This window comes from Synchiropus splendidus, chromosome 12 (assembly GCF_027744825.2).
Source record: "Synchiropus splendidus isolate RoL2022-P1 chromosome 12, RoL_Sspl_1.0, whole genome shotgun sequence".
Taxonomy (NCBI): Eukaryota; Metazoa; Chordata; class Actinopteri; order Syngnathiformes; family Callionymidae; genus Synchiropus; species Synchiropus splendidus.
Window position 1 is genome coordinate 220,001 of NC_071345.1, and position 9,611 is coordinate 229,611.

At 53.8% G+C, this 9,611-nt stretch overlaps 1 protein-coding gene across 1 annotated transcript in view; it reads left to right on the forward strand.

Annotated features, from left to right (window-relative positions):
* Positions 1-8,626, forward strand: part of thbs1b (thrombospondin 1b) — a 10,109-nt gene extending 1,483 nt beyond the window's left edge. The window contains exons 4-23 of the mRNA XM_053881210.1: positions 1-5; positions 72-149; positions 218-327; positions 726-851; positions 1,750-1,846; positions 2,323-2,496; positions 2,568-2,744; positions 2,813-2,986; positions 3,058-3,185; positions 3,296-3,448; positions 3,678-3,896; positions 3,969-4,076; positions 4,315-4,474; positions 4,549-4,667; positions 5,334-5,568; positions 5,624-5,851; positions 5,925-6,196; positions 6,535-6,632; positions 6,701-6,840; positions 6,912-8,626. The exon at positions 1-5 is cut by the window's left edge and continues 71 nt beyond it. Coding sequence (XP_053737185.1) covers positions 1-5; positions 72-149; positions 218-327; positions 726-851; positions 1,750-1,846; positions 2,323-2,496; positions 2,568-2,744; positions 2,813-2,986; positions 3,058-3,185; positions 3,296-3,448; positions 3,678-3,896; positions 3,969-4,076; positions 4,315-4,474; positions 4,549-4,667; positions 5,334-5,568; positions 5,624-5,851; positions 5,925-6,196; positions 6,535-6,632; positions 6,701-6,840; positions 6,912-6,919 — 2,809 coding nt within the window. The 3' untranslated portion in view covers positions 6,920-8,626. The remainder of the gene's footprint in view (positions 6-71; positions 150-217; positions 328-725; positions 852-1,749; positions 1,847-2,322; positions 2,497-2,567; positions 2,745-2,812; positions 2,987-3,057; positions 3,186-3,295; positions 3,449-3,677; positions 3,897-3,968; positions 4,077-4,314; positions 4,475-4,548; positions 4,668-5,333; positions 5,569-5,623; positions 5,852-5,924; positions 6,197-6,534; positions 6,633-6,700; positions 6,841-6,911) is intronic.
* Positions 8,627-9,611: the final 985 nt, after the last annotated feature.

The window sequence follows — 9,611 nt, forward strand, 5'->3', positions numbered from 1 at the left end:
AAGCTGTGAGTGGGACCAAACCTGAGCTGCGTCTGACCCGAACACTGTTTTGAACAAGCTTCCGTTTCCAGCCAGCGACACCACGATCCTGGAGAACCTGAACGGCTCCTCGGCCATCAGGACGGAATACACCGGCCACAAGACCAAAGGTGCGCTCGATTCTCTTGCTCGTGGCTGCCGGACTGACCCTGGCGTGCGTGCGTGCGCGCGCGTGCAGACTTGCAGATGGTGTGCGGCTTCTCCTGTGAGGATCTGGTCAGCATGTTCAAAGAGCTGAAGGGTCTCGGCGTGGTGGTCAAAGAGCTGTCCAACGAGCTCCGTCAGCTGGTAGGACGACACACTCCTGTCTGTGTCTGTCTGTGTGTGTGTGTGTGTGTGTGTGTGTGTGTGGTCTCCAGCAGATGAAATAACACTCCCACTGACTGCTACTCAAGGGTCGCGACCTCTGCTGCTTAAAAAAACTCACTTATTATGTTTGGACTCCAGTGCCGAATCTTTAAAACCAGCAGTTCAACCGTTCAAGTGCTCCCTGCGTTCTCAGAGCAGCGTGGTGACGTCCAGGTCTGACCTGCCCGACAGTACCCTGCCTGTACTCCACTGGGCCTCAGAGCAGGACAGTGACAATGAATCCTCTGAGCCGCTCCTTTGACCGTCGAACTGCCAGCCGTGTACAAGTCTGATCGTGGCCAACAGTGGCTTGACCCGACCCTCTTCCCTCCCACCAGACGGACGAGAACAAGCTGATCAAAAACCGCATCGGCATCCACAGCGGCGTCTGCATCCACAACGGCATCGTGCACAAGAACCGAGAGGAGTGGACGGTGGACGACTGCACCGAGTGCACCTGCCAGGTGAGCGCGGACTTGTTGGCACACGTGCGGACACACACACACACACACACACACACACACACACACGTGGATGAGTCATGAGTGGCTCCGGTTCAGGCTCCACTTTGGTGTGGCGGCTAATTAGCGGAGCGCCGACCTGGCTGCAGGCGTAATGAGAGACCTGCTGTCTGAGGTCCCAGTTCAGCCTGGAGCCGGACTGGTCTGGATCCCAGTCTCTCATTGATTCTCATTGAAGCCATCAGAGGCAGCAGGAGGAACCTCGGACGGGCGCCCGGTCTGAGACCCACTTGCTGTGCTCCGGCCTTGTTCCCGCTCCAGTCTGACCCAGTGGGCAGAACTGACAAACACACACACGCCTGTGACAGGAATAAAGGCTCGTGACACGCCACACCTTCCTGCTGATCTGGGACTCCACAACGGAGCCCACATGTTTGGCTCAGATGGTACCGTCAGTCAGTCAGTGACATCGGAGAGAGAAGGACTCCTCTGTGAACATGACAGTGGTAGCACCACAACGTTGCTGCCTTCTTGGGTTGGACACTGACAGTGACCGTCCTATTGAAAAACACAACAACAATCTTCTTCTTTCATCCTCTGGTTTTATTTCTCATGAAACCATAAAGCAGGACTCAAATAGCTTTGCCTCCATTCGAGTAGACAAAGGCGACTCCGCCTTATTTCTGTCTAAGAGTCTTGGAAGTCAGGTGGATCATAAAACCACTTTTAAGAAATGTGAATGTCTTTGTCATATTTTTGCTCTGATCAGTAAGACAAACAGACTTTGGGGGTCTGTAAAAAACATACCAAAACAAAACAATATCTGATGCATCAAGCCGCTCCACGAGGTTGAAAAGTGTTGATGCAGGACAAACTGAGTCTGTCTGCTTTGTGTTTGAAGAACTCTGCAACGGTCTGCCGCAAGATCTCCTGCCCCCTGATCCCCTGTGTGAACGCCAGCGTGCCCGACGGAGAGTGCTGCCCGCGCTGTGGAACGCGTAAGTCGGCGTTAGAGTCTCGCAGAAAATAAGCCTAATGACTGTTGCATAGGCAGCGCAAAGAAAAAAGCCACAAACATTTCCTGCGATGTGAAGACGGATGAATGGGCGCCTATGTGTTGGGACATTGGTGCTTTGTCGTCCATCTTTGAGGCTTTAGGTTGAAAGTGGCTGCAATTTTCAGAATTGGTAAAAGTGGGTTGGAGTGAGTGAAGTGAGGAGCGATGACTCGTCCCTCGTGCCATGAAAAAAAAACCTCAAACACGAATAAACAGTGGACATTCCTCTGCACCGAAGCAGTGGTCACTGCCATGTTTGTGAAATGAGAGGAAGCAGGAGTGAAGGCAGCCCTCAGCTGAACACACCCAGCCCCTTTGAAAGCCGCCCCTCCCTCTTTGGGCTGTTTGTGTGCCTGGTTGGGGGTCGACCTTTCATTGTCCTCGCGCTCATATTCTCTCCTTCTCCCTAATTCTCAGCGAGCGACTACGCGGAGGACGGCTGGTCGCCCTGGTCTGAATGGACCCATTGTTCTGTGTCATGTGGGCGGGGCATCCAGCAGCGCGGACGCTCCTGCGACCGCATCAATAACAACTGCGAGGGGACCTCCGTGCAGACCCGGGACTGCTACCTCCAGGAGTGCGACAAGCGCTGTAAGCAACCCCACTAAACAGGGAGGTGTGGCGCCGCCTTTCACACGACCCGCCGCCTCTCCACTCTGCAGTCAAGCAGGACGGAAGCTGGAGCCACTGGTCACCCTGGTCATCCTGCTCAGTCACCTGTGGCGCCGGTCTCATCACCCGTATCCGTCTCTGCAACTCCCCCCACCCCCAGTTCGGAGGCAAAGACTGCGAGGGAGACGGTCGTCAGACTAAGACGTGTCAAAAGTCTCCATGCCCCAGTAGGTCCCAGAATAGTCGCTGCGCTCTGTACAACAATAGCAATTAATCCAGAGTTTTTGTCCCTCAGTCAATGGCAACTGGGGTCCCTGGTCGCCATGGGATAGCTGCACCCTCACGTGTGGTGGGGGTCTGCAGACCCGCAAACGACTGTGCAACGATCCGATCCCAAAATATGGCGGCAAAGAGTGCGTGGGCGACGGCAGAGAGAGTCAGGCCTGCCACAAGAAAGCCTGTCCAATCGGTGAGATCGGAAGGTCTTAAGTGACTTGGTGTCACTGTGGCTTATAACCAACCACTGGGCTCGCTCCTCAGACGGATGCCTGTCCAACCCGTGCTTTGCTGGAGTCAAGTGCACCAGCTTCCCAGACGGCACCTGGAAGTGCGGCAAGTGCCCGGTCGGCTACAGCGGCAACGGAATCAAGTGTAAAGACGTCGACGAGGTAATTGGTCTTGGACAGTTGCAGCACTGTCTCAGGCCCGATGCTGCCGTGCTGCACCCTCTGGAGGAGCGAACATTCCTGCTGACAAACAAACAACGTCTTGCACACAGTGTAAAGAAGTTCCAGATGCCTGCTTTGAGTTTAACGGCGCGCACCGCTGCGAGAACACGGATCCTGGCTACAACTGCCTGCCTTGCCCCTCACGCTACTCAGGACCACAGCCGTTTGGCAGGGGAGTCGAGCAGGCGGCCGCCAACAAGCAGGTAAGTCAAGTCAAGTCAGAACAGAACAGAGACAACTGGCCTTCGGTTTGACGTCCTCCAAACTCTGCCCACCCACCTGGAAGCCCAACAGTGAGTGGGCAAGTCATGAAGTGCCTGTCTTCCACCCGTCCTTGTCCTTGTTTCCGTCCCGCAGACCAAGAATGTGATGAATTTTAAGGGATGCAGCTGCAGTCTGATGTCTGAAGAGTGAACCTATTCTTCCCTCCAGGTGTGCACGCCACGAAACCCCTGCCTGGATGGAAGCCACAACTGCAACAAGAACGCTCGCTGTAATTACCTGGGACATTTCTCCGATCCGATGTTCCGTTGCGAATGCAAGCCAGGCTACGCTGGGAACGGTCACATCTGCGGCGAGGACACGGACCTGGACGGATGGCCGAACAATGACTTGCTTTGTGTGGAGAACGCCACTTACCACTGCAAAAAGGTTTGCCTCGCAATCCAGAGTTTGGGTCCAGGACGATCCGGAACAGCGAAATGAACTCTGCTGACCTTTCAGGATAACTGCCCCAACCTCCCCAATTCCGGCCAGGAAGATTACGACAAGGATGGCATTGGGGATGCCTGTGACAACGACGACGACAATGACGGCATTCCGGACGACAGGGTGAGGAGCCACGACACACGCTCGTTCGTGTGCCCTCAGAGGGAAACCTTCCTTCCCGACTCAAGCCAAAACCTCACATTCTCACACTGAGGTTCAAACTGAAAGAAGCAGCACATGTTCTGAAAATAAAGCACCTTTTCATCCCGCACCTCAACAGATTCAGTCACACTCCAGCGGGAAAGAGCGGTGCTGCAATAATTCACCAGCTCAAGTCAGAGTTTTGTTTTTCGCCCTTCAGGACAACTGTCCCTTCATCTACAACCCGAGACAGTACGACTACGACCGCGATGAGGTGGGAGACCGCTGCGACAACTGTCCCTACAACAGCAATCCAGACCAGACAGACACCGACAACAACGGAGAGGGAGACGCCTGCGCCGTGGACATCGACGGGGATGGTGCGGACGCGTGACTGAGGGAGGTGACCACGTCGTCCGGTGACGTCTGGTGAACGTTGTGCCGTGGTTTTCAGGCATCGTCAACGAGAGAGATAACTGCCCCCACGTTTACAACGTGGACCAGAGAGACACGGATCTGGACGGAGTGGGAGACATGTGCGACAACTGCCCTCTGGAACATAATCCGGATCAGGTGCGTGGCAACACTCCCACCCCCGCCTCCGCCTTCTCCTTCCACCTCACCCAGCAACTACAATCCAAATTCATCTCCTCGTCTCTCTCCGGCAAATATTACCGGCGATTGAAGCTCTTTATGCTTTTGAAGCCGCCTGTGCTTGGTGATGAGGAACAAAAGGCCGTGAAGCTCATGTGCTGCTCAAGGGCACATCAGCTCAATAAGGCGTGGTGGGGGGCCCATTGAGGTTAGCTGGCTAATGAGAGCGGAGAGGCCCGGGACTCAGGAATGGCGCACCTGTGCCAGGAATAGGAATTTGTTCAACAAGGGCCCTCCGGAGAACGGTGGCGCAGGGAGGGGGCCAAGCAGGGGCCGGGGGCTTCTGATCTGCTGTCCATACAGACAGAACAAGAAGGATTTTGGTCTGGCGTGCCAGCGTGACCTTTTGAAAACGGGAGTTGTGTGTGTCGTTTCAAAATGCTGAGAACCAGACGAGTCGAAGCAAGCACTGATAAAACTTTCTCGGGGATAAAAGACCAGATCGGACATCGACACTGGTACCTATTGCACGCAGCCATTTAGCCTCTGACCGAGGATAGTGACTGGTAAATGGACATTTGAAGGAAGCTCACTTTTAGTTCTTCTTCGTCAAGGCAAGAAACCCTTGTTGAATGCTGCTTCCAGGTGGACTCGGATGACGACCGCGTGGGCGACAAATGCGACAGCAACCAAGACATCGACGAGGACGGACACCAGAACAACCTGGACAACTGCCCGTACATTCCCAACGCCAATCAGGCAGATCACGACAAAGACGGCAAGGGAGACGCCTGCGACCACGACGACGACAACGACGGCATCCCTGATGACAAGGACAACTGCAGGCTGGCCGCCAACCCTGATCAGCTGGACTCTGACGGTGAGGAAGAACGGCAACTGGTCCAGTAGGGTTGCTCAACGGGCTCGTTCCACAGGTGACGGTCGTGGAGACGCTTGCAAGGACGACTTTGACCAAGACAACGTGCCGGACATCTATGACGTGTGTCCAGAGAACTTTGACATTAGCCAGACAGACTTCCGCAAGTTCCAGATGGTTCCGCTGGATCCAAAGGGTACATCCCAAATTGACCCCAACTGGGTTGTCCGTCATCAGGGCAAAGAGCTGGTCCAGACTGTCAACTGTGACCCCGGCATCGCTGTCGGTGAGTTCCGTCTCTGAGCTGGACACCGTTCTGCTGCGGCCAAATGTTGAGCGGGGTTTTTATCTCTGGACAGGCTACCATGAGTTTAACGCGGTGGACTTCAGTGGAACCTTCTTCATCAACACGGAGAGGGATGACGACTACGCTGGCTTCGTCTTCGGTTACCAGTCGAGTTCCCGGTTCTACGTGGTGATGTGGAAGCAGATTACTCAGACGTACTGGTCCAACAAGCCCACCAAGGCCCAAGGGTACTCTGGTCTGTCCATCAAGGTGGTGAACTCCACCACTGGCCCAGGAGAGCACCTGAGGAACGCCCTCTGGCACACAGGCAACACTGCGGGACAGGTGAGGGTGTTCACTGTTTTTGGTTCTCCTCGCCCCGAATGACTGCATCACAGGACCCCTAATAACTAGCTCAGAGTAGATGACAGGAAGGTGTGAGGTGACTCGATACACTCACTGGGACGGAGGCCTGCGGCGGCCTGGAACACTGGCAATGACAAGCAGCTGAGCGGAACTCTTCACTGACGATGAAGGGCAGATGCAAGTGAGCTGGGCAGGAAGTGTGCATTTCAAAGTGGATTCAGGGAGTCCCACATGACTCAGACTTGAGACCTGCTGTAACAGAAGAAGTGTGGTGTTTTGCAGAAACAAAGCGATTGAAATTGCGTTGTTGCCCTCAGGTGCGCACTCTCTGGCACGACCCCAAGAATGTGGGATGGAAAGACTTCACTGCCTACAGGTGGCATCTGATCCACAGGCCGAGAACAGGACTCATCAGGTAAGACGGACTGCAAACTCCTAACCTGACTCCGTGGCTGCGTTCCTGATGCCACTTGGCGTCTGCAGAGTGGTGATGTACGAGGGGAAGAAGATCATGGCGGATTCTGGCAGCATCTACGACAGGACCTACTTAGGCGGCAGACTGGGTCTCTTTGTCTTCTCTCAGGAGATGGTTTACTTCTCGGACCTCAAGTATGAATGCAGAGGTGAGGCTTGGTGAACGCAGCTCGTCTCTGTCCGGCATGGCTCTGACTCGCCGTCTCATTCCCCTCCACAGACGTATAGGGAGCTCTGAAGGTTGCACCTTCGTCTAGTATGAACTCTTCTATCCATTATAAAGTCCGGGATCCGTTTTTGCCCCCGCAAGGCTTTCTTCCGTCGGGACGGGGTGAAGGGCGTGTGCTTGGCCGAGGATCAGAGAGCCCCTTCTCCTCCACCCCCATCATCCGTGGGAGCTGGCTGGAGGAAAGACAGACAACATTCCCTCTCTCTTCAGCAGGACAGCAGCAACCTTCTGCTCTACCTGCTCTCTGAAAGACCTCATTCATCCGCCAGCGGGAACGGCTCCCCCAGTATGCACTTCCAAACATATCTCTCCTCGTCCATCGGACTCCTCTCCCCAGCGTCGTGTTTGTAGCTTTTGGACGCACATCCCAAAGAAACCTTTGCTTTACGTTGATGCACATTGAATGTAGATGATGACTGAAGCAACATTTTGTGTCGGGCCAAAGGTGTGTGTGTGTGTGTGTGTGTGTGCGTGCGTGTGTGCGTGCAAGTATGGGGGAGGAAAGTCGTGTTCAAAGAGAGAGGAGTCCACTTTGAACAAGCAAGTCTGTGCGGACGTCTGGTTTACCTGCGACTCTCAGGAAAAGATGGACCTCTGTCTTAGCCGTTGAGCTTGATTCGCTAACATTAGCAAACATGACTTTCCATCGGTGGCAGTGCCCCAGTCAAAAAAGCTGATGTGCTCATGTTGAGATGGATAGACTTGAAAGGAAAGTGAGGGTAAACGACATGCCAACAACAGCAGAAGCTTCTAGGCTAATGTGATCCGCCGCCCCTCGAGTGATGCTTCATCTCGTCATACTGCTGATTCTCCGCCAGCTTTCACCCTCACACACGCACCGTGTCTTCAGGAAACTGTTTCACTTAACTGCGCTAATGGCTAAATCGCACTCTCAGTTTTTTGATTTTCCTTACGCAACGTGAGAGACCTAGCGTAGCACTCTGACTAGCAGGACCAATCCGGAGGCTGAAGAGGAGGGACTTGAGCTGGCTGGACTGTCGTACAGGCCTGATGTCCGGGAGGTAGCTAACTGCTAACCGCCATTCCTGATGCTAGTATCCCGCTAACCCTCACCGTGGAGGATGAATGAGACATGATGTAAATAGGTGTAATTTATTGACGCCTGCCTACAGTGTAGGTAAAGGTCATTTGAGACACTTTAAAAAGACCAAAAAAAAAGTTTTGGAGTGTTTGCTGGGATCTGTCGTCTGTCTGACGCGTCTTCTCCCCCGATGGAAAACAAGGAAATGTTTGATCCAAATGTTACCTCAGTGCTGTTTAACAGTTGGCCTGAATATCACGCCATGTTTCCATCCTTCTCTCTGGCTCCTGTAGCATGACTTGTAAAGGGTTTCCTCCGGTCCTGGTCCCCACTCTGGGAAGAGTGGGAGACAAACCTCCCTCCTGAAATGCTGATAAATGATTAGTTTTCTGCGCAGCTGGTGGGAGTAGATGTGCGCGTGTGTGTTGTAGATATGTGCTATTTAAGTAATTTATCAGGATGGGGCGCCTGGCGTCCGTCTGTATAAACGGTTTGCTCTGCACTGATGTGAGGAGTTTCCATCTTTACTTTTGCTGTATCCATGTCATTTGTGGACCATTAGATGTTTGGTTTTTGTTGTTTGCTTGTCAAGTCATTTTCGTAGATGTACAAAGCATCAAAGGTTTTATAGTGATTATTTTCTTACACACTTTACTACAATAAATAGTTGAAATGATGAGTGGCTCTTCTTCGCTGCGTGACGGTACAGTCACGGTCGAGTGCTCGAGCAGCCAGTGGCCTTCAGAGGTTGTGTTGCACGACAATCAATTCAATCGCACGGCACCTCAGACTTGCAAGATGGAGCGCAAATGCTGCGCTACGTTCAAGACAGGGTGAGAAGTTTGGCAGCTGGATCAGTGCCACTAAATCTGGCAGCCTGCGTCTCAGTCAGAAAAGTCTGGGCTGTGTTAAGTCCTTGCCCGGGTGGAGGAGCTCAAGTTTCTGGAGCTCGCCAGAAGCCAGAGGGTGGTGGCCAGATCTGTGGCGACCTGAAGAACGAGGGTGTCTCAGCTCTGGGTGAGAGATCTCCTCGGTGCTGACCCAGGACGTGAGGCAAGTCCCCGGGTCGGGCTGATGGATGGTGCGGCGGCAGGTTCTGATTCAGACTCGCCCTCAGACCGAGCCCAAGCGTCTCAACCTGCTTCCCTGGTCGCAGAAACCAGCAGCCCAGCAAACCCAGTGTCTCCAGTGGCAGCGATGGCCCACTCCCCGGGGCAGGTTTCAGACGTGGGTTTTCAGGTCAGCCTGACTGCAGACAGACGCACACATGGGCTTTGTGATGAAGGCCACATGAGGAATGTGACACAGACGTCTGCTCCACCACAGCTTCATCTGCCTGACCTCTCAGCCAAAGGTCAAACAACACAAGAGAGCCAATAAAACCTTGACATTGGCTGCTCGGTTTTGAGAGGAAGGGGTCTCCGCTGTGTCTCTCATGTAAGCCAGCGTTTCTCTGGAACATGTCCAGGTCTGGTTTCAGCGAGGCAACAGGATCCGGTCGTAATGGGGCGTCACATTTATCAGCCTCCCGCCGAAGAAGATCCATCCTCCTGTCAAACCGAGCTGCCATCTTGGCTGGTTTTCCCTGGGAGGAAACAAGAACCCGTCCACGTTCCCACCGCTTCTCCAAGGCCGAAGTCAAGAGAAAC